General features: G+C 58.5%; 2 protein-coding genes across 2 annotated transcripts; one reads left to right on the top strand and one right to left on the bottom strand.

Annotated features, from left to right (window-relative positions):
• The first annotated feature begins 214 nt into the window (after window positions 1–214).
• LOC142819468 (chemerin-like receptor 1) lies at window positions 215–2,540 on the top strand. Its single transcript, XM_089772350.1, has one exon. It carries the CDS (start codon window positions 219–221, stop codon window positions 1,155–1,157), a length of 939 nt encoding a protein of 312 aa, XP_089628476.1. The 5' UTR covers window positions 215–218; the 3' UTR covers window positions 1,158–2,540.
• On the bottom strand, window positions 2,536–18,579 carry PPP2R1A (protein phosphatase 2 scaffold subunit Aalpha). Its single transcript, XM_075906911.2, has 15 exons — window positions 18,412–18,579; window positions 13,371–13,461; window positions 12,869–12,969; window positions 11,418–11,650; window positions 10,246–10,393; window positions 9,988–10,143; window positions 9,332–9,446; window positions 8,803–8,873; window positions 8,314–8,448; window positions 8,017–8,190; window positions 7,710–7,770; window positions 5,902–6,056; window positions 4,872–5,014; window positions 4,579–4,670; window positions 2,536–4,080 (listed from the first exon to the last, which is right to left on the bottom strand). Exons 1-15 carry the CDS (start codon window positions 18,562–18,564, stop codon window positions 4,064–4,066), a joined length of 1,845 nt encoding a protein of 614 aa, XP_075763026.2. The 5' UTR covers window positions 18,565–18,579; the 3' UTR covers window positions 2,536–4,063.
• Window positions 18,580–23,754: the final 5,175 nt, after the last annotated feature.

Raw genomic sequence — 23,754 nt, 5'->3', positions numbered from 1 at the left:
CCATCAATGGCTGTTACACGAGCAAGGGACAACAGCTTGGCTGTATCAGAGGCTGGGAATAGGTGACAGGGGAGGGATCGCTGGATGGTTCCCTGTTCTGTTCCCTCCCTCTGGGGCAGCTGGCATTGGCCGCAGTGGGCAGGCAGGACACTGGGCTTATGGACCTTCGCGCTGACCCAGCCTAGCTGTTCTGATGATCCTCTCTCTCCAGCAGGGCAATGCTGCCCGTGAATGCCACGGCCGGGGAGACACCACTGCGCCAGGCCATGAAGATCACCACGGCCGTGGCCTTTGGCTTCATCTTCCTGGCAGGGGCGGCCGGGAACGGGGCGGTGCTGTGGGTCACGGGCTGGAAGCTGCGCTGGACCCCCAACACCGTGTGGTTCTTCAACCTGGCCGTGGCCGACGTGGCCTCCACCTCGCTCATCCTGGTCACCGTCCTCTACCTGGCGCTGGACTTGGACTGGCCCTTCGGCTCCGTGGCCTGCAAGTTGACCAACTGCCTTTTCGGCCTGAGCCTCTGCAGCGGGGTCCTGCTGCTCAGCGCCATCAGCGTGGACCGGTGCGTGGTGGTGGTGGCCCCGGTCTGGTGCCGCAACCACCGCAGGCCACAGCTCAGCTGGGTGGCCTGTGCCGCCATCTGGGCCCTGTCCCTGGCCACCTTCGTGCCCAGCTCCTTCCTCTTCTCCGAGCTCTCCTGGGAGAGGAACCGGAGCTCCTGCAGCAACCTGGACATCTTCCAAGACTGGAGGCGCCAAGAGGCCGAGATCTTGACCGTGTTCATCTTCCTCTCCCAGTTCCTGCTGCCCCTGGTGGTCATCTCCGTCTCCTACTCCATCCTGGTGGTGGCCATGAGGCGCAAGAGGCTGGCCAAGTCCAGCAGGTCCCTCGTGGTGATCACCAGAGTCATCGTCTGCTTCTTCCTCTGCTGGTCGCCCTACCACGCCTTGGCCCTGGCCAGGGTCTCCGCAGTCCCCATGCCCAGCGCCGTGCGCTTGGTGGCCATCCCCCTCTCCAAGTGCCTGGCCATGCTCAACAGCTGCATCAACCCCCTGCTCTACGTCTTCGCGGGCAGGGAGTTCCAGGACGCCGTGCGGAGGCCCCTGGTGCAGGCCTTCAAGGCAGCTTTCGAGGAGGCCCCGCCGGCCCATGTGTGAAGGGGGAGCCGCCGCGCTGCAGGAAGAGGGGTTGAGGGCTCCCCCTAGCAGGCTGGGCTGGCCCCAATGCCCCAGGGCAGCACTAGGGGGCAGAGCTGCAGGGGTGAATCCCCTATTCCAGGCCAGGACTGAGGGGAGTTCTCTGGTGATGCCCAGCCCTAACCGGGCTGAGAGATGGACATTTTCCCACATCACTGCCCTCCCCCTCCTTTCCCCTCAGACTGGGGGCAGAGCCCTGGCTGGAACCAGACCAGAAGCCCCACGCCCTGCCTGGGGCCAGCAAGCACGGCTCGGAAGGAAATCCCACACTGCTCCCAAGCACCAGACTGGGAAACTCGCCACAAAACTGGAGGAAAGAAGTGCTGGGTTGGGTCCACCGGGGCGTTTCAGGGCAAGCGGGGCTCAAACCCCCACTCTAAGACGTGCCAATTCATTTACAGCATCGGAGCGGCCTATAAGCCAGAACCCCCCCCCCCCCTCGCCCCCAATACAACAAATGAGACTTCCCCCTCTGGTGCAGCAGACAAGCAAACCACAGAAACACTGGGGACCTTTCGGCCACCGAACCACAAACCAGCGCAGGCCGATTCCTGCCTTTGAAAAACCTCGGTCCCCAAACGCAAAACCCATCGGCAAACCAAGAGGGGAATTTGGAAGTGGGAAAAACGCCCAACACCCAACCCCTGCTCCGCTGTGAACGCCCTCTGCCCGGCCACCGCCCCAGCTGGGATCCATTTCCAGCCCTCCGGTCCCCAGCACAGACGCCGGCGGGCGAACCTCGGCCAGCACTCGGAGGGGACCCCCGCAGTGGGGGGGGGGGGGGCGCTGTACTAATAGGGAGAGGTGTTAGCCGATCTCTGGGCAATCGAGGAGGGGCCTTTCCTCTCCAATGGGGCACCGTCCCAGGATGGGGATCTGGCTGATTTGGGGGGTGGGGGGCAAGGACTGGCCCTCAGGGCCCAGCTGCTGCAGCACGTGTCCGGGAGAAGGGAGCCAGACCTCCCCGGAAATGGTTACCAAGCCCCTCAGCGCTTGGCCTGCGGCCCTAGCCGTTCCCAGCCCACAGCACCTTCAGCCAACCCCTTTTGCCACCAGCAAGGCCCTGGGGGGCTTCAAAAGGACACGGGATTCGCCTTTATGGCCTCTCAGCCGCTGCCTTGCTCTGGCCCTTGAAAAAGGCTACTCCACCGCAGCAGTGGCTGCATCTCTACCCCAGGGCAAGGGGCCCTATTATAAACAGCACCCGTGCCCCCCAGAGACAGTCGCATCCCCGCACCAGGCAAGTGCTCCCTGTATAAAACACCCCCCAGAACGACCCAAAGTTGCTTCAGCGCTTTGTCACTCCCCCCCAGCGCTACCCCCACCACTGCCACAGAGGAACGGTCGAGCATTTTTTTAATCATGGAGAAGAAAAAATAATAAAACAAGTTTACACAAAAAAACCCCATTGGATTTAAAGTGACATTTCACTGAGGGTGTGAGGAGGGAGTGGGGCTTGTTAAGGGGCAGAGGACCCTCCAGGCATTGCTCAGTGCATGACCACCAGGGCAGGAGGGGAGGGGAGGGTCCCGCTGGGGCTCAGGCATTTGGTGGCAGGGTGGGAGCAGGGGTAGCTAAACACTCCTTGACTTCAACAGGTCACACCCCCTTCCGCACTAGATGCTCCGATTCCCAGCCCTGCCCGGCGAGGGGCACAACCCCGGGACCTTCCAGCAGGGTCAGGGGGAGGATGGAAGCCCCCAGGCGGGAACCCAGGGGATTCTGCCCCGTCAGCTGTACCTGAAGGATTGGGGGGTGGGGGGGAAGGCTGCTCCGTACCCCTGCAGAGGCCAGGAGCCGAACACCAAGCAGATTTTAGCTCCATGACAGAGCGAGGTCACAGCCTCCCCTCCCCTGCAAGCTCCTGGCTCCACCCTCTGGGGGCAGCTCCCTGGGCTTAGGGCAGGGATCAGACCTGCTGAGGGCTGGCTGGCAGGCAGATCTGGGAAGGTAGCAGAGCCGCTGGAGCTGGGCCAGGCTCCGATCAGCCTCTCGCACCAGGGAGATGGCCGGGGCAGGCTGGATTTCAAAGCTCCGTGTCCCAGGGCTGAGAAATGCCTCCAGCCCCAGAGGCAAACAGCCGCCTGCGCCCGGCCCAAAGGTGAAACTGACGAGGGAGATGCCTCCAGCCCAGGGTGAAACTGACCGGAGCGGTGTTAAAGAAACCTCATCTCCAGCGGCAGGGCCCCTCTCTTCGCTGCTGGAAACCTGCCCCAGGGAGGCTCTGGGGCTGGGGTGAGTTCTGCTTCTGGGGGACCAGCAGGATTCACTAGCCCCACCCCCAGGGCTCCCAAAAGGGGGGGGCAGGGCCTACGCCAGCCAGGCTGCGTCCAGGGGTGGTTAATGCTGCAGGGACAAGACGGAGGCAGATTTCAGCGGAGGAGAGAGAGGAAGCTGCCGGAGGAAGGGAACGCAGAGGAGAGCAGGCGGCGGTGGCATTGTACAGCCCAGGGCCAGCTGGGGGCAGAGCTGATGTTACCCCACCCGCCCCCCTCTCCCATGCGGCGGGGGGGGGGGGAAGTGAAACTGCAGGGAAGGGATGTGCAGCACCAGAGGGCAGGAGCACAGGGATGGAGGACTCCGGGAGCTGCCCCCAGGCTGCAGTGTCTGAGTGGAGGAGGGGGGGGGGGGGCGAGTGCTGCACCCCCCCAACGAGGAGGTGACCAGATAGGAGAGGAGCTGCTGGAGGGGAAGGGCCACGATGCCTTGGCCGAGCAGGTGGCTGATCGGGTGAGGAGGGGAGTGCTGGGCCGCCGGGCACCCCCGCCCGACAGGGGCTCATACACATGCACAGAGGCTGGGGGGTTGGGGAGCGAAGGTCCGACGGCGGCCGGAGATCAGGGAGACGACAGGGCGTGTCCTGAGGGTCAGGCCAGTGCCAGCACTGCAGGGAGGAGACAGAGGGTCAGACCACAGGTACACGGCTCTCAGCCCCCAAGAACACCCCCACCTCCCCGGGCTAAAATCCTAGAGCCCAGCTGGGGGGGAGGGCAAAGCAGCCCCTTGGGAGCCCAGCAGCCCCTCCCCCCCAACACAGCCCTAGACTTGCCTGCCATGGGGGGGCAGAGCCCACTCAGTGGGGGGCAGACACTGGTGGGAGGAGAGAGCATCCAGAACCTCCCCTTTGAACTCTGACCCCTTGGGGTCTCCCCTGCTCTGGTCACCCCACCGTGCACAGCAGAGGGGGCCTTTGACCGAGACACCCCCGAACAGCATCACCCGCCCAGCAGACGTGAGTCCCCCCACAGCTGGGGGAGAGAATCGCTCCAGACCTCAGCTACCACCCCCACCCCAGACCGGGCCCGAGCTGGATCAGCCGGGCAGGGCCCAGTGAGCCCCCCCAGCAGGGAGCCCCCAACCCCGTCCCAGCCTCTCCCCGTACCAGTCAGGGCCTCCTGTGCGAAGTATTTGACGTCAACGTCCTGGTCCTGCGTGAGCTTCTCCAGCACCGGCTTCACCTCGTTCTGCAGGGTGCTGCGGGGGGCAGGGGGTTAGCGGGACCCACGAAGGGGGCAGGAGCAGAAGAGACTGGAGCCCTGGCCCAGGGAACCCCTTCTCCCCCCCCCTTCACAGCTGCTCGGGTGGGGACAGCTGCAACTGGGAGCCCCACCTCCCTCTGCCCCGCCCCCAGGACTCCAGCCTCCTCCCAAGCTCAGCCCCGCCCCTTGGCAGTACCTGTTGTCCAGGATTGGTCCTATTTTCTGCAGGGACTTGGCCACGTTGAAGCGGACGTTGGCCACGGCGTCGCCCGCCATGCGCAGCACAGTGGGCAGCATGTGCTTGGTGGTGATCTCCTGCCCGCACACCTCCGAAAGCACCTGGGGGAGGCGGGGAGGGGACGTTACGCCGGCGCTGAACCTGAGCCCACGGCGCAAATCAGGACCCAGGCGTCCTGGCTCCCAGCCCCCACCCCTACGCCCCCGCCACGCCCAGAGCCACGGCAGAGCCCAGCCCCCACCCCTATAGCACCCGCCACGCCTAGAGCCACGGCAGAGCCCAGCCCCCACCCCTACGCCCCCGCCATGCCTAGAGCCACGGCAGAGCCCAGCCCCCACCCCTACGGCCCCGCCACGCCCAGAGCCACGGCAGAGCCCAGCCCCCACCCCTACGGCCCCCGCCACGCCCAGAGCCACGGCAGAGCCCAGCCCCCACCCCTACGCCCCCGCCACGCCCAGAGCCACGGCAGAGCCCAGCCCCCACCCCTACGGCCCCGCCACGCCCAGAGCCACGGCAGAGCCCAGCCCCCACCCCTACGCCCCCACCATGCCCAGAGCCACAGCAGAGCCCAGCCCCCACCCCTATGGCCCCCACCACGCCCAGAGCCACAGCAGAGCCCAGCCCCCACCCCTATGGCCGCCGCCACGCCCAGAGCCACGGCAGAGCCCAGCCCCCACCCCTATGGCCGCCGCCACGCCCAGAGCCACGGCAGAGCCCAGCCCCCACCCCTATGGCCCCCGCCACGGCCAGAGCCACGGCAGAGCCCAGCCCCCACCCCTACGCCCCCGCCACGCCCAGAGCCGCAACAGAGCCCAGCCCCCACCCCTACGCCCCCGCCACACCCAGAGCCACAGCAGAGCCCAGCCCCCACTGCTCCCACCCCTACGCCCCCGCCACGCCCAGAGCCGCAACAGAGCCCAGCCCCCTCTGCTCCCACCCCTACGCCCCCGCCACGCCCAGAGCCACGGCACAGCCCAGGCCCACTCACGTTGATGCAGAAGAGCGTGGTCATGCGGTGCAGGTAGTTGGGGTCGTTGGACATGGCCAGCACTTTGGGGATGATGGTGGCGTGGGCCCAATCTTTGCCGAATTTCTCCACCAGTTTCTTCAGGTTGCTGGTGGCTGCCTCCCGGATGGCGTAGACTGGGGAGGGGGAGAAAACACATCGCCGGGGTCACCGGGGCTCCGTGCCAGCCCTGACTGACCCCCCCACTCTCCACCCTGGGAGCTGGGCCAGGTGCTGTCACCCTCCGGATTCTGAGCCTTCAGAGACTCCTGCCCCTCCCCAGCCCCTTTAGAGAGATCCCGGTCAGTCCCCTCAGGGCTTTGCTCCCCCAAAGGGCCCGTTCTCAGCGGCGCTCGTCGGGCGCCCCACAAAGCACTGGAGGAACACACAGTGCGGGTCAGGATTTTGCCCTGATGCTTTTGGGAATTAACACGCAGGTGCCTACTGCCGCGGTGACTTGCTGATTGTCCATAATAGCCCATCAGACACTATTAAAAATCCCCACCAGCCCCAGGGGTCGGGTTTGCGGCCAAGAGGGCTTGGAACTGGCTGCTCATTTCAACAAGAGCTGAGCAATTTACACCGTCGGCATCCAGAAGGGTCCAATTAGATCCCCAGCGCGGCCTCGGCTCAGCACAGGCTGTTCCATGTCCTCCAGCTCCCCCTGGACTGAGCCCGGCCACTGGAGGGAGGCTGGGACTCTGCCTGCTGCTCCCTCTGCCTGCTGGCCCAGCGCTCTGCAACCTTGGGGTGCGTGTGGAGCCCCGACGAGTTTCAAATGCAGGCGCAGAGCCCCTGGGAAATCTACGACGCGGGCGGCAGACCCACCAGGCCACCGGGCTAGACTGAAACGCCCTTTGCTCATCAAGACTGGCGCCCCGCAGATGCTCCAGGCCCCCATTGGCTTTGCCTCTAAGCCCTCCGCCTCCCCGGGAGTGGGAAACATGGGCGCATTAACCACCCACCTGGGGGAAACAGGGCTGGGGAGGCGAGAGGGGAGCGCGGCAAAGTCCTATGTAATGCCACACCCACAAGGGGGTGCCCCCCCATTTCCAACCCTGCTCCGGAAAAGCAAAGGCAGGTCTAATGCTACTCTCTAGCCCTCTTTCCCACCCGCTGTGGGGGGGAATCCTCACCCCTGCCCCCAGTCACACCTTCCAGGAGCATTTTCCCCCACAAACTGGCCCCCTCTCCAGCACAGCGGCAGACAAACAGACAAGGTTTGGGGCCCACAGCACTGAGCCAGACACAGAGCTGAAGAGGCTAGTCAATTGCAAAGCTGCCCTGAAACTGACCAGCTTCTTGTGAACCGGATGCCCTGGGAGAAGGGATCTAGATCGTCCTGGCCATGACAACGAGGACCAATTGGAAGGGGCCATAAAGCCCCAAGCGGAGGATCTGGGAGCCCTTCTGCTTGGACAGGCCAAAGGGTGATCACTGGCAATCAGTTACAGCTAAATGGCTTGTATTAGAGTAGGAGCCAGCCTCTGTAGTGCCAGGCCCTGTCCAGCCGGGGTCAGGGCCCATTCGGCCGGGTGCTGCAGTCAGCGAGGCAGGCCTAGCCCTGAAGAGCACAGTCTAAAGGGAGGAGTCGGAGCCCCGATTTCTAAGCACAGACCCACACGGGGTCACAGCCAGCCACAGAACCCAGGCCTCCTGCACCCTTAGAGCCCACGTCCCGCCACGGCTCAGAGGGGGCAGCTCTGCCCGCTGGTCACTTGGGACGGCTCCACCCTGCAGCCCCCCACGGCTCCATTCCTGCTCAAACCCAGGCGCCCTGAGCCACTCACCGTGATCCACCAGCCACGCCATGCACAGGGAGTTCAGCTTCTCGTCAAAGAACTCCACGCCCTGCCAAGGAAGAGCCGGTCAGTCTGGGCCCTGGGAAACCAGCTCCAGCCTCGTTCGGAGCCCAGGGCTCCCTGCAGCCCAGCGTCCCACAGGGCCACCTTGGCCCGCTCTGACCTGGCAGGAAGCCTGGATTCTCTCACCGAGCCCTCCCCAGACCCGTCCCTGCTTAGCGAGACAGGTCGTCACCCTCTGGGCCTGCCCCCAAGCCTGGCTCCCAAAGCCGGCGCGCTGCCCACAGCCCCTTACCAGCTGCCCGGCCAGCAGGGGCATGTACTCGATGATGGCCAGCCGCACGCGCCACTTGGCGTCCTCGGCCAGCTCCACGATGGCCGGCAGCAGGGACTGCGAGAGCTGCCGGATGCCGATCACCTCGTTGACGCAGTCCAGGTTGGAGATGATGTTGAGCCGAACCTCGGGGCACTGCGGGGGGAGCAGAGCTGAGTGAGGGAACCCGGAGCCCCCACCGGAAACGGCCCCCCCCTCCCCGAGACAGGCCCGGCAGGCAGCCCACAGCTGCAGCTGGCTCTGGGGCGGGGCGCTCACCTCGTCCTTGAGCTGGGCCAGGAAGAGCGGCAGCAGGTGCTCAATGGTGTTGTCCTTGCCCAGGATGGGCGAGAGCCCCATGATGACGGAGGCCAGCGCCGACTTGACGTGCTGATTGGCGTCCGACACCAGCTCCTGTTGGGGGGGGGGGGTGTTAACGCCGACGGGCCGATGCCTCCCTCAAACCCCCAGCCCAGCTGGTCTCTTCACCCCCGTTCCCCCTCCAGCCATCTCCTTACTCCCCGGCCCAGCCTCCTGAACCACCCCCGGCCTCCCAGGTCACCCCCATGTACCCCTGCCCTTGCCCCCAACCTGTGCGCCTCCCCCGTTCTCACACCCTGCCCCCACCCCGCCATGCCCTACACGGCCCCACCCTTCCCAGAGCTCCTACCCCCTCGCCCCACCCCAAACACACTCACTGCCCCGGCCAGCAGCAAGCGCTCCACGCTGAGCCCCGCCCCGCCCCACCCCGCTGCCCCCAGGCCATACCTTGATGCAGGGCAGGATCTGGGTCATGATGACGTTCTCGCGGCAGTCGGCCGAGAGGTTCTCGCAGAACTCTGGGGAGGGCAGATGGTTAATGGGCCGTGGGGTTAACGAGGCAGGAGCAGCTCCCGGGGGGCTGGGCCAGCTGCTTCCAAAGCACGACGCAGGGCACAGGGGACCCGAGTTCTGACATGCGGCAAGGGACCTGGGCTCCCCCCGCCACTCCCCTCCAGCAGCGGAGAGGGCAGGTCCTACCCCCTATTTATACCCCTCCCCCAACACTCCTCCACGGGCCAGGGCCAGGCTCAGAGACCGACACCCCACCCAGCATGGCAGGACCCTCCCCCATCTATTCCATCCACCAGCCAATCACCCAGGGCTCTGGGCACGGGGAGCCCAGCCAGTGCCCACCCCCCCCCAGACGCACAGCTACGTGTCCTCCCCCCCCCCCCCCCCAAGAGTCCAGCTCCTGCTGTGGGGACCGTCCTGATCCTTCCCAATCCCCCACTTGGACCCAGGACCCAGGGCTGACCTTTGACCTTGTGGGAGGCTGCAGCCCGCACCTCCGCCTCGCAGTCCTTCATGAGGTTCTGGAAAGCCGGCACCAGGTCTGTCTTGGTGATCTCAGGCCCCACGGCTTTCTGGAGCTGTGGGGGGGGGGGGGGGGGGGGGCAGGGGGTCAGTAGGTCAGAGTTCAGATCAATAACCAGTCAATTTCAGCACAGGACAAACCGGCAGGCACCCCCCCGCCCCACTGCCCCCCCAGCCCTGTCAGTGCCCCTCACTCCCGCCCCACAGCCCCTGCCCCCCCGTCCCCCCAGTGCCCCTCACTCCCGACCCACAGCCCCTGCCCCCCCCGTCCCCCCAGTGCCCCTCACTCCCGACCCACAGCCCCTGCCAACCCAGCCCTGCCGGTGCCCCTCACTCCCGCCCCACAGCCCCTGCCCCCCCCGTCCCCCCAGTGCCCCTCACTCCCGACCCACAGCCCCTGCCAACCCAGCCCTGCCGGTGCCCCTCACTCCCGCCCCGCAGCCCCAGCTGCTCCCCCAGCCCTGCCCGTGCCCCTCACTCCCGCCCTGCAGCCCCTGCTGCTCCCCCAGCCCTGCCCGTGCCCCTCACTCCCGCCCTGCAGCCCCTGCAAGATTAGGTCACCACAGATGGCTGACCTGAGGAGGAAGCAGCATTTACCTCTGTGAATTTATCAGCCACCATGTACCGGACCCGCCACGATTTGTCCTCGGCCGCTTGCCGTAGCGTGGGCATCACCAAGGACTCCAGGTCCTCCTGGGGCAGGAGCTGAGCGATATTGACGCAAGCCTCCACGGCCAGCAAGCGCACTGAGTCCTGCGGGAGAGCGGCAGGGACGGGGTTAATACCAGACCTGGCTCCCCTCCCAGAGCCAGGGAGAGAACCCAGGAGCTCCGGGCCCCAGCCCCCGTGGCTCACCTGCTCGTCCGAGGCCAGGTTGGAGAACATGGGGATAATCTCGCCCTTCACGTGCTCCAGCTCCAGGACCTTGGCGAACTCGCCCAGCTTGGAGGCCGCCGCCCGCCTCACCATGGGGGTGTCGTCGGAGCACAGGTTCCGGAAGTACCTGTCGGGGACGGGGAGTGAGATGCCTGTAGGGGCCCCTCCCTGCTGCCCCGCCTCACTCCCTTGGGCCCATCAAACCTGGGATCCCGCCCTCTCTGCCGCACTGGGGCATCGCCACGAGCCCTGCTAGCCCCATGTCCCGCCCCCTCCTTCTCTCCACCCCCTGGGACCACCTCACCCAGCACCCCGCCCCTCAGATGGCACCCAGCACAGGTGGGTGAATCTCAGATGCCTCCAATAAGAAGATGGAGATTGATCCATTTATGGAGACGGATTATGACATAACGGGAGTTAGTCCCAAAGAGCCGACAAACAGAGCCCCGCATGGATACAAAATCTGTACCCACACCTACGAAAGCGACCCGCGGATATCCATGGGCAGGGCTTGCCAAGCCGCAGCGAGCCCCGCTCACCAGCCGCGCGATTCAGCACGCTGTGCATGCGCAGACCACGCTGTGCAAGCGCTGATCACGCTGCGGTGCTGTGCCAGGCTATAATCTACTTGCCTGTGACGAGTAGATTACCTAAATCAGTGGTTCCCAACCTTTCGTGGCTGCCCAGGAGCAGGGCCGCTCACATGCCAGCCGTCCGGGGGCAGGGCTGCTCAGGCGCTGCACTTCTGGGGTTAGGGCTACGCACGTGCGGCACGCCCAGGGATGGGGGCCACCCACGCACCCTGGGCCCAGGGCCGGCACCACGCACGTGCCACGGACAGGGGCGGGGCCAGCCCAGATGTTTCGGCGGGCGCACATAAGTGTCCCGGCAGGCACCGCGTTGGGGACCACTGACCTAAAACGTCAAGCCGTATCCATGGGTATAAAGCAAGGATCTGCAAATCAGCAGGGCTCTAGCTACAGAAGTCGCATCCACGTCCACAACCACAAAAGCGACCTGCGGCTACCGGGGGACGTCCACAGATTTGCAGGGGTCTGCCTCCCAGCCCCACCCGCCCCAGGGCTCTCAGCCCCACAACCCTCCCTCCAACCCAGGCACTCCCCCTCCCAGCCCCACAAGGCCTCACTCACTGCCGCAGCTCCGCCTTGACCGAGCTGGACACGCGAGGGTAGCAGACGCTGAAGAGGCCGCAGGCCGAGGTGCGGGAGGTGAACCAGTCCCCCCCTGCCAGGCGCTTCACCAGGGGCACGAAGTGGCCTTCCAGGTCCGAGGGCGAGTGCTCGTGGGAGATGGCGCGCAGCGACTCCACCGCCTTGTCCCGCACAACCGTCTCCTCCACCGTGGCCAGGCTCTCCAGGGGGGGCTGCGGGGTAGGGAGAGGGAGGCTGGAATGATTCCCCTTCCTGTTTGGGAGGGGGAGAATCCCAGAGTCCTAGCCCCCAGCCCCTCCCATCCAAACCCACTGGACCCCACTGAGAGCTGGGGAGAGAATCCTAGAACACCAGGCTCAGTGTTTCTCAATGGGTGCTCTGCAGAACCCCGGGTTTCCACAAAACGAAAGTAAGGGTTCCGCGAGAACCCAGCACTCCCCCGCCCCCTTCTTAAAGAGACAGACAACTTGTGGCAGGACTCGGCGTGGGGGATTTTTTTTTTTTGCTCGACAAATCATGGTGGGTCGTATTTTGGCTCGGAACCTTGAAATTCTTACAAGCTAAAAAGGGTTTCGCAGCCAAATAAAATTGGGAAACACTGGACTAGCTCACCCCTGACAGATTCAGAGAAGGGCAACTAAAATGATTAAGGGTTTCGAACGGGTCCCATATGAGGAGAGATTAAAAAGACGGGGATTTTTCAGCTTGGAAAAGGGGAGACTAAGGGGGACAGGACAGAGGTCTATAAAATCATGAGTGGGGTGGAGAAAGTGAATAAGGAAACGTTATTTACTTGTTCCCGTCATAGAAAAACTAGGGGCCACCAAATGAAACTAATGGGCAGCATATTTCAAACAAATAAAAAGAAGTTTTATTTGAGCATCGTTAATCTGCGGAACTCCTTGCCTGAGGAGGTTGTGAAGGCTATGACTATCGCAGGATTTAAGAGAGAACTAGATAAATTCATGGAGGTTAGGTCCATAAATGGCTATTAACCAGTCTGGGGAAGAAACCGTGTCCCTGGCCACTGTTTGTCAGAGGATGGAGATGGATGGCAGGAGAGAGATCGCTTGATCATTACCTGTTCGATCCACTCCGTCTGGGACACCTGGCATTGGCCACTGTGGGCAGACAGGGTACTGGGCTGGATTGACCTTTGGTCTGACCCAGCCTGGCCGTTCTTATCTAACCTGCTCTTAAATATCTCCAGGGATGGAGATCCCAACCGCCCCCGTCCCCCCCAGACAACTTACTCCAGTGTTTAACCACCCGACCAGCAGGAAGCTTTTCCTAATGTCCAACCTCAAGCTCCCTTGCTGCAGTTTAAGCCCATTGCTTCTTATCCTGGTTTTTCTTGTCCACCCAGGTGTCCTGACCCCCAGTCCCCTATAACGAGGCCCCATGCCCTAGGGGGCAGGGATCTGACCTACCAGTAGGCAATGCACATATTCGGGCCCCCCGACCAGAGTGGTGAAGGTCCCCAGCTGTTCAGCCAAAGCCAGCAGCACCTCGTCCTCATCGTAAATCGTATCTGCAAGAGACATGGCGAGTGAGCAGGGAGAGGAAGGGGCAACAGACGCCCTGGAAAGGGGCCGGGCCAGACGCCTGGGTTAGAGGGGAACCGAGAGCTGGCAGGTGCCTCCAGACTCACCAGGGCGCAGGGATCACCAGTAACATTCCAGAGCCTGCTCTTGTCCTGACGGGGGCAGAGCCCCCCCTCCTGCCCCGCCCATAGCCCTGCTCTCTGCCACCAATACTGGCTATTGCTATGCTCTTCTTAAGCAGCACAGATCAGCTGTGCTTTACTGAAGGGCAAAGTGAAGGGGGAACCCAGAAGTCCCGGATCCCAGAGCCCCCTGATCCAACCTACTTGCCCGACTGCCCTCCCAGCCCCGAGGGGAGAACCCAGGAGTCTGGGAGCCCTCTGGCTACCTGTGAGGAAAGGCAGGAGCTCGCTCCGGGTCCTCTCCACGCCGAGGGCCAAGGCGATGGTCGAGAGTTTCTTGATGCTGTTGAGACGTAGCTGTGGAGAGGGGAGAGTGGGTGAGACCCAGGCGACCGGCGCGGATGGGGAAGGGGGCGCTAGGCTAAAACCTAAGTCAGACCCCAGAACACGGCGATTTCAACCAATATTTAAATCCCCAAGCAGGAAGCCTCCATTTCAACCACCAAATTAAAGCAACTTTCCACGTGGACTGCTGGCACTTTCTAAAGAAAGGTGCCTTCTCGCTGGGCCATTAAAACACAGATTGCAGCTTAATGGATCTTTTTGCTGCTTCAGAGGGGACGTCAGCCATATACACGGATATCAGCAACTCCAGAGCACAGTATTTTCAGAAACTTATTAATTGCACATGCAATGTGTTAGAAAAGGTGACTGAGCAAGGCACATTCACCAGCTAAGCCACTTCTGGCTGCATCAGGATGGCGCCTGGAATTTAATTACTCACACAAAACAGCATGTGCATTTGTATTAAATAATCCCTCACACAGAAGTGCAAGTTCTCCGTCCCCGCAGCAGCCAGTCCTTAATACAGTACGTGACCTACTGAGGCATATTTCCAGAGCTTAACCTCAGATGTTAGATTTTTTTTTTCCTCCTGATTTTTTTTTCTTTGCAGGGACAAGCAGCCTCTTAGTCAAAGTTTGAAATAGAACACAAAAGCTGAATCTGTCAAAGTTTTCAGAAACTCCTAAGTGCAGGCCTGAACACACCGTATTCAACTCAGCTTTCCTTTTAAACGGGCTATTCAAAAAGCACTTGGGAACCCAACCACTCAACCTGTAAGAAGCCTCCAATTACTCTTCTGGACAAATGTTTCCCCCTTGTCTCCCTTTGCTTCCCTTATCAATTTTCTACAGTTCACTTTTCATCCTCCAACGTGTAATTTTCATTTTTGATAGCTGCCTTCATTTTCCTTTTACACCACATGAGGTTTTATGTGTTTAAACAAATACGGCCTTCTTCCTTTATTGGGGCTTTTGAGGCATCAAAGAGTTCTTAAACAGTGCCCAATTATCAGTTACATTTCCCGATTTAATCCCCCCCTCCCCCCCCCAGTTGATTTGGCTTGTTATTGTTTTCAGCTTTGTGAAACCGGCTCTCAAAGCACCAAGTAAAACCCGTCTCTCAGTGACGTGGGTTTTATTCTGTCTGTAGACTATAAATGTGGCCAAGTCACGATCACCAGCACTTAAGTTACAAATAGTTTTCAGGTCTGTGATCAGTTCCCCTTGAATGAGAAGGGCTAATACAGAATCCCCCCACGTTCGATGCAACCCGTTTTGAGTTAGAAAGCTGCCTCTAGCACTTCAATTCCAGCGATGCTTTAGACCCAGCAGCCTGAATGACGCAGCGTATAATCGAACTGAAGCCCCCGTGGGAAAGCAATGTCTTTTCCCCTGGACATTCCAGATTCTGTTCACCAGTGTGGTCTGGTGGCCAACAGCCAACCTCAACTACTTTCCTATCTTGCACTGCCTCTGCTGATCCCTTCAAGAGCTTTTTCTTACAGTGACTCTGAACAGGCAATGGCATTTCTGAGTGCCCTTCTGATCCTTCCTAAATCATTTATAAATGAGGTTTTCAGCCTCTTTCATTCGCAGACCCCTAAACAATTTCACACGGAGGTGAAAAATCTGAGCTGTTGTCTGGGGGACCTCATGGACCTGTGGAGCACAAGCTGGAAACCATCATTCTGTGGTAACCACCGCTTTCTGCAGATCTTTCATACAGTGTGGGGACTCCAGCAGCGCAAGGGCCTGTCACATTACCGAATTGGAGGGAAGCAGCCAGATCGCTGCTGCACCCCTAGGTGGGGGTGCTGGCCCCAGAAATCTGTATGAAAGGGAGCCATGTGGGGTATTGAATGGGAGCTTGTTGTTTTCTGATCCTGTGTACACTGTTTATGTGAGTATATAATGTCTGTGTGTGTAGATCTGTAATCTGTGTGGAAACTGAAGATTTCCCTGCATGTGGTTAAGCATTGGGCAGGGCCGAGCCTGTGGAGCCTGTGAACATGCTAATTACCTGTGGAACAATGGTTCTCAATGGGCCAAAGACACACCCAAAGAATGGGGGCTGTCCTGAGAGCAGCCAGCAGGGAACACAGAGAGGCTGAGGACCAGGTGACCTGCTACATACTAGAAGAGGCCAGGAAGGAGTATAAAGAGGCCATGCGGTCGATGCCATTTTGTTCTCAGCTCAGCACTTCATCCCAGAGGCAGCACTGCAGGGATTGAAGAGCCCGGAAGACCTGTGAACCCATCCTGGTCGCAGGATGTGCAATAAGAACTTTTAAACCAGCAGCTGCAACATCTCTGCTAGAGCCTGCATCGAGAACTGGGAGATTCGGTGCATGTAACGTACTGTACTTTAATAACCTTACTCTCATGCTTTTCTTTCTTGTAATAATAAACCTTTAGATATAGATTCTAAAGGATTGGCCCAGCGTGATTTGTGGGTAAGGTCCAGAGGGTAAATTGACCAGGGATCTGTGGCTGGTTTCTTGGAACCGGACAGAACTTGTTCGGGGTAGGTGGGATTGGGTGCTAGGACCCCTCACCTGTGTATGAGGCCCGGGGCCATCTGGGGCACGGATATTGCTGGGGTGTCGGAGGGATTTTGCTCGGGAGGCTTCAAGCAGGTTGCTGAAGCGCTCTGTGAAACTGGTTTTTGGCCTGTGTGGAGAGGTCGCCAGTCGGGGGCTGTAAGGAGCCCCGGATTTGAGCAATTCGCCCTGAGCGGACGCACTCAGCTGTGCCCAGACACGGCCCGGTCCGCCACAGGGCCTCAGGCTGAGAAATACTGGGTTGTGACATTCCAGGTGTGCAACTCATCCCGGGGGGTTTCAGTAATCGAGTGTATGCTCAGAAACGCGTCATTCCAGCTCCCTTGGTTTGTAACCCGAGCACCTGGAGTTAGAGCAACGACAAGTCAAGAATTTCTTCGCTTCACATCCTTTCGTTCCTCGATTTTGTTCTCAGCATCTCAAGTCTGGGCTCAGTGCCTGTATCTTCCCTCTTTCTATCCGCCCCTTTCCTTGTTAATTTAACGCCCTCCTGCCTACTCCAGAGAAGGTTGGGCTCTCTTCCAAGCTACGCAGCCAACAAGCCCATAGACAGTGGACAAATGTTTGCATTCAGAAGGGAAAAGAACTGGAGTCCTCTGCTCTAATGCCCAACACCCTATCCCCCTCCCAAAGCTGTAGCTAGAACCCAGGAGTCCCAGCTCCCAGTTTGTCCTAATCTACCATCTAGACCCACACAACCAATGATCCCTTAGAGGGAAAAAAATGGTGCACATGACAAAATGTATTCTGCACAAGGCATGTGCAGATATGCACCACCAGTAGAAACACACGCTGGCGGCTGTGGGCGCTCTGCTACTCAGCTGCATGGCATCTGAATCTGTTCTTGAGCTTACAGGGAATACTGTTCACAACCTTTCCCAGCATTGGGAAGGGAACCCAGGAATCCTGCACTTTGGGTCTCCTTCTTCTCTAACCAATAAATCATACTCCCTATCCCAATCCTACATGCAGCCCAGAGGCCTTCCCCTTTGCAGGGTGTACTCCCACTCCCTTTCACTATGTCACCACCGGGGCATCCTGTCTGGCCAGTTCTGATCTTCCTGACACACCCACCCTGGGAGTGACTCCCTGGAGATAGCCAGGGAGAGAAGGGATTGGGAGAAGACAGACTGCTCGCCCCTAGGTATGTGCTTAAACCCTCAATGAGGTCCTAAAAAGTCATATGTGGATCTAACACCCTCCCCCATTAGCTCCACTCACCCAACAGGCAACCCCCTTCCCTACTGGGAAACTTCTGCTCTGCTCCCATGTCCTCCATCTCCCACCACCCTCAGCCTCAGCTCACAAACTACCTGATCCCACAGGCACCCCCTGCAACAAGCCCCTAGTCTGGAACCCAAGCCCCCTCTCCCCCAAACAGGAAGTGACCACAGGACTGTGCCCTCTCCATATGTACCATGGTTATAAAGCAGAAACTTTTCCAATCAGGCAGCTACTTACGGGCTAGTCCCAGGACATGTTCCCGCGGGGGAAGTGCCCTCATCACACCAAAGCCTTCCCCAGCCAATTGACCGCAGCAGCTCACCAGTGGCGGGGGGGGGGGGGGGAGGAGAGCGCGGGGCACAGGTTTTTGCAAACTTGGGACACAAGTCATGGTGGCACGTAGTAAGGTGCTGATGGGGAGGACGCCCCTGCGATTGGCTATAGGGAGCCAACCTGTCCTGGGGTGCGCCAGCACCAGCCACATTCAGCATCTCCTTGAGGAGACCCGGGATTGGCTCCCACAGGGACAGGCGCCTCGTGACAGACACTTCCCCCAGCCAATCACAGAGTGTGCAAGGATGAGTGCCCCCCCCCCCACTAGACCACAGGGAGCCCCCCAGGGAGAACCCCATTTGTCAGGGTACACCCTGCAGCGGTCTCTGTGATTGGCCAGACTTGGGGCGGGGCATGGTATATTGTGGGGTCAGGGAGCCAATTATCAACCTCCTGCCACCCACCCAACCCTGGAGGGGAGGAGTCAGAGCCTGTGATTGGCTAGGTTGGGAGAATATACCCGGGAAGGGGCCAATCAGACACCCCCTCGCGCCACACCCTAGGTCACGTGAACCAAGGACCAGGAGTGATTCCACCCCCCCCCCCCCCCCCGACACCGCGCGGCCAATCAGGGCTCAGCGATCCGGGGTAAATGAAAAGAGCCTGGAATGAAAGGAGCAGCTCAGCCAATCACGGGGCTTCTCTCATCTGACCCTTGGAGCTGGGGGGGATCAGACGCCCCCCTCATTGGCCCCCCCATGCAGCGCGATGCGACGCTCCCACCCAATCAGGCGCCGCCTCTCAAGGCGCAGAGCGGGGCATGGGAGGCGGACAGTGATTGGGCGCCGGCCGCGCGCTCCGCTCGCCCCGCGGCTGCCCGCCGCCTCCCCCGCCTCGGCTGGCACCTGCACGTCCTCGTTGCGCAGCTCGTCGATCAGCACCGCGATGGGGTAGAGTGAGTCGTCTCCGTCGGCGGCCGCCATCTTAGCTCCCGGCTCTAGCTCTAAGGACGGCGCGGGGTGGCCTCGGCCGCTTTGCAGGGGCGGCTGCGCACTCATTGGCTGACGGCGACTGTAGTCCCGCCTGCCTCTCAGCTCATTGGCTATTCCGGCACCAGCCTCGCCTGTCGTATCATGCCATTGGTTGGTACCTGTATTGGAGCTGGAATCCCATTGGTAGAGTGAGCTGAACCATCTGAATTATTATTGGCTATTGCTGTGTCTTTCTCCCGCCCACTTTCCGTACTCATTGACTCTAGATGCGCTAACCCCGCGCCTCCCGGAACCCCATTGGCTAAAACCCCAACATAATCCCACCCTAGCTAATACCCAATCAGCGGAGTAGAATCCAGCGCCGCCTTCACTACACTTCAATTGGGTAAAGCGCCTGTCAATCATACCGTCTTCTAAGCTATTATTCATGAACAGTTCCTTAAACCCGCCTCCTCCCTTAAACTATTGGCTGCGGCCTCCAGTCGTCCCGCAACTTCTCGCAGTTTATTGGCTGCTTTTCCTGAGTGACAAGGAGCAAGAACCTTCGCGATGAATGGGCAGGAGGGCAACTAAACTTGATGTTGAGGGCGGGACCCCGAGGGGCTTGCAGATGTGTTGCCCAGAGCAACAGTGGCGTCGGCCATCTTGGATTCGTCCCCATGGCAACAGCACTCACCGTACAAACACAACAATGAGGTCGGCCAATTGGAGTGTGCTAAGGCCCCCCACAGTGATGTCACAGAGCTGCTGAGATGTCACAACACCCATTGTGATGTCACAACACAATAATACCACAGCTTGCACCATAACGTCATGCCTCACCTATGAAGTCATGGAAATGTAGCCGTGTTAGTCTGGTGTAGCTGAAACAAAAGACAGGACTATGTAGCACTATAAAGACTAACAAGATGGTTTATTAGATGATGAGCTTTCGTGGGCCAGACCCACTTCCTCAGATCAAATAGTGGAAGAAAATTGTCACAACCATATATACCAAAGGATACAGTTAAAAAAATGAACACATATGAAAAGGACAAATCACATTTCAGAACAGAAGGGGGATGTAGGGGGGGGGGGGAAGGAAGGTGAATGCCAGTGAGTTAATGATATTAGAGGTGGGGAAGGGTAGATGATTGTGAGTTAATAGTATTAGAGGTGATAATTGGGGAAGCTATCTTTGTAATGGGTAAGATAGCTTGAGTGTTTGTTAAGTCCCCTGCGGAGAGTGTCGAATTTTAGCATGAATGCCAGTTCAGAGGATTCCCTTTCAAGTGCAGATTTGAATGTCTTCTGAAGTAGGAAGCAGGTTAGCTTCCCCAAACCTCCTCTGCACCCCAATCTCCTGCCCCAGCCCAGAAATGTTTGGGTCACAATGAGGTGTGGGGTAAATCAACTTGTGTTAAACCGAAAACAAAACAATGTCAACATTTTCAAAGATCCAAAAACTTGGGGGAAAATTGTTTTGGCTCAAAGTAAATGTTTCATTTAATTGTTAAGCACTTTTAAAAACATTTTGCCAGGCCTTAAAAATAAATTACATTTCCGAGCAAAAAGCAGCTTCACACAGAAACATCAAAACATTTCTATTGGCAAACGTTGTAATGGAACATTTTGACTCTTTCCCAGAATTTGAGGAGGTTTTTTTCCTTCAACGTTTAAACAATTCAGAAAAATCAGCACAAATTCAGGAAAGTTTTCGTGTCATTTTGAACTGGTGTTTTTCAACTGAACAAAGATTTTCCCAGTGCTAGGTGGGAACGATCTTCAAAGTTATTGGGTTTTGAGGTCTGTTGTGAAGATCGGAAAATACGGGTATTATAGTCAATTGTGTACTCTCTATGACCTAATACCATGTTCGTCCTTGGAGTGTCAGAGCTCCTATCAGTCATCATAAACATAAAGCAAACAACATCATAACTATCAGAAAAACACACACAATCTATAATAAAATCTCAGAAGGGGAGTTGTGTTTGTTTTTAAAGTTACAGACTATGAGCAGTCCTGTGGCACTGTAAAGACTAACAACTATATTATATCATGAGCTTACTAACTGATCTGATGAAGTGGATTTTATCCATGAAAGCTCATGATTTATTTGTTAGTCTCTACGGTGCCACAGAACTGTTAGCTGTTTCCCAATATATAATAGTCATCAAAATATTACAAGCAGCTTCCATGTGCTTCCAGGTGCATGTGACAGATCTGGGGCAGCAGGGAGGCAGCTGCGCATTCAGCTATATGGGCCCATAGGTAGTGCCCTGCAAATCTGTAGCTATCCGTCTCCTAGACACTAATGCAGATGTGGATACAAATTCCATATCCATGTAGGGCTGTGCCCATGGGTCTGATGCAGGACGGCTGTCCAGCAGATGAAGTCTCGGTTCTCATTTCCCCATTCCAGTGAGAGTCTTTGTTTTCCTCTGCTCTTCCCGCAGCAGAGCAACAGCCCCATCTACATGCCTGAGTTAGTAACCACAGATTTCCTGGCATCTGGTCTGTCCTTCCATTTGCTTCCACCACAGGAGTAGGGTGATCTGGGTGAGAGAGACAAATAGAGCTAGAGAGGGCATTTGGGGATAGATAGAATCATAGAACTCTAGAACTGGAAGGGACTTCGAGAGGTCATCGACTCCAGTCCCCTGCCCTCAAAGCAGGACCCAGCACCGTCTAGACCAGGGGCTGCCAACCCATTTAACAAAGAGAACCGAAACAACGGCGGAAGAAATGCGAAAAGCCGCACCAGAATTGTCAAGCACAAAGAAAAAAAAGGAGGCTGCTTCTTTAAGAAACAAGCTTGGGCTTTTTGGCCATACCAGGCTCCCGTGGATGGAGGCCGGAGCCATTGCAGGAGGCGCAGGAGCGGCTTTGCAAGCTGCGCCTTTGGGGGAGAAGAGCCGCATGCGGCTCATGAGCCGTGGGTTGGCCACCCCTGGTCTACACCATCCCTGATAGCTGTCTGTCGAACGTACGCTTAAATATCTCCAGTGATGGAGAGTCCACAACCTCCCTAGGCAACTTATTCCAGTGTTTTATCACCCTGACAGTTAGGAAGTTTTTCCAAATGTCCAACCTAAACCTCCCTGGCTGCAGTTTAAGCCCATTGCTTCTTGTCCTATCCTCAGAGGCCAAGGAGAACAATTTTTCTCCCTCATCCTCGTGACGCCCTTTTAGATAACTGAAAACTGCCATCATGTCCCCTCTCAGTCTTCTGCTTTCCAAACTAAAGAAGCCCAGTTCTTTCAGTCTTCCCTCATAGGTCATGTTCTCTAGACCTTTAATCTAGACCTCTAATCCTTCTCCAATTTCTCCACATCTTCCTTGAAATGTGGTGCCCAGAACTGGACACAATACTCCAACTGCGGCCTAATCAGCGCAGAGCAGAGCGCAAGAATGACTGCTCGTGTCTTGCTCACAACACTCCTGTTAATGCAGCCCACAATCATGTTTTCTTTTTTTGCAACAGCGTCACACTGTTGAATCATATTTAGCTTGTGGTTCACTATAACCCTAGATCCCTTTCTGCAGGACTCCTTCGACAGTCGCTTCCCATTCTGTGTGTGTGAAACTGATGGTTCCTTCCTAAGTGGAGCACTTTGCATTTCTCCTTATTCAACTTCATCCTATTTACCTCAGACTATTTCTCCACATTGTCCACATCATTTTGCATCATGGATGCTGTAGGTATAATACTGTTACAGGTAGCGGGCAAAGGAACATTTCTCCCTGTATCATAGCCCACAAGAGCAGCAAACTATTTTTCCATTGCAACTAAGAAATAACCTCAGCTCATTTAGCATTTAGCAAGGGGAAGAATCGCTGTCCTGTTGAAACTGCAGAGGGGAAGCACAGGGAGGCCAGAAAGAAACGCCCAGTAACAGAATTCAGCTGGAGTACCAGGGCTTGCAGCTGATTCTTGGGGGAAGTACCATTGGCTCTACCATCAGCTTGAGCAGTCAAGGCCTCTTACCCTAATTGTCCCTCTATGGACGCAGAGCTGTACTGGAGCGTTGGGGTTTACACCGATCTGGAGGGGAAAGGACCCTCTACTGCACCCCCTAGCACAGGCACTGGCTATGAGGTGGGGACACCCCTGATAAGTCACCCAACCGGCTGCCTGCATCACAGCACCCCCTAGCACTGCTCAGGCATAACCACCCATAAAGAATCAAACCCCAGATCCCAAAGTGCTCTGGGCTAGTGATGTTAAATATCAGTCAATTGAATAGTCGAGTAACCCTTTCCCCCCCCTTCCTCTTCCCACTAGGCACCCAGGCTCCTGGCAGGACGGGAAGAGGCTTCGCACAGCTCCCGCACTCCCAGGCTAAATAGGGCTTGGGGGCAAGGCAGCGTGCAAAGCCTCCTCCAGCCCCACCCCCACCAGAAGCACGCGGTACTTCCATGCTCCTTGCAGGGCGGGAGGAGGCTTTCCGCGCTCCCCTGCCCCCAGGCCAATCGGAGCCTGGGGAGCTGCACGAAGCATCCTTCGCCCTTCTCCCACCCTGCGCAAGCGTACGGCACTTTGAAGTGCCACGGGCGCCTCACAGGGTGGGGGGAGGAAACTTCGCGCAGCTCCCCCGCCCCCAGGCCAATCAAGCTAATCAGACCTCGGGGGCGGAGGAGTGCGTGACATCTCCTCCTGCCCCGCGAGCAGCACATGGCCGCATGCTCTTGGCACGGCAGGAAGAAGCTTTGCATGCTCCCCCACCTCCAGACCCTAATTGGCCTGGAGGTTGGGGGAGCGGCAGGGCCTCCTTGGCCGAGATCAACCCGCCTGGCAGGCCGGATCCTGCCCACGGATGCCCTTTTCCCAACCCCTGCCCTAAGGCCAGATTCACAGACAGACTTCCCCTTCCTGTCTTGAAATCTCACCCCAGCCCTCGCCCTCACACCCATGTCTGCTGCCTGCCAGGCTGGACTCCAGACACACCCAGCTACCTATCCTCACCTGGCCCTGACTGTTCCAGTGCACTGTTCCCAGCTGCCACACCCCAGCCGCGGACGCATCTCAGTGCCAAGTGGACCAACCTCTGGGCTGCGTCGCTGTGAGGCTGTTTCCAGCTGCCCAGCCCCAGAGGCATCTCAGCTCAGGGTGAGTGATTGGTGTCTGCAGCATGTACAAAAGCAAAAGAGGTTACTGGAAAAGCCATTAATAAAGAGAGCAGGGGTGGGAGGGAGCTGGGAGCAAGGAATCCTGGGCTCCATCCCCAGCTCTGGGAGGGAAGTGGAGTCTAGTGGTCAGAGTGGGGAGACAGGCAT

This window comes from Pelodiscus sinensis, chromosome 22, assembly GCF_052426305.1.
Source record: "Pelodiscus sinensis isolate ZL-2025 chromosome 22, ASM5242630v1, whole genome shotgun sequence".
Classification (NCBI taxonomy): Eukaryota; Metazoa; Chordata; order Testudines; family Trionychidae; genus Pelodiscus; species Pelodiscus sinensis.
Note: the sequence above shows the minus strand (reverse complement) of the source record. Positions and strands in the feature narration are given on the sequence as shown.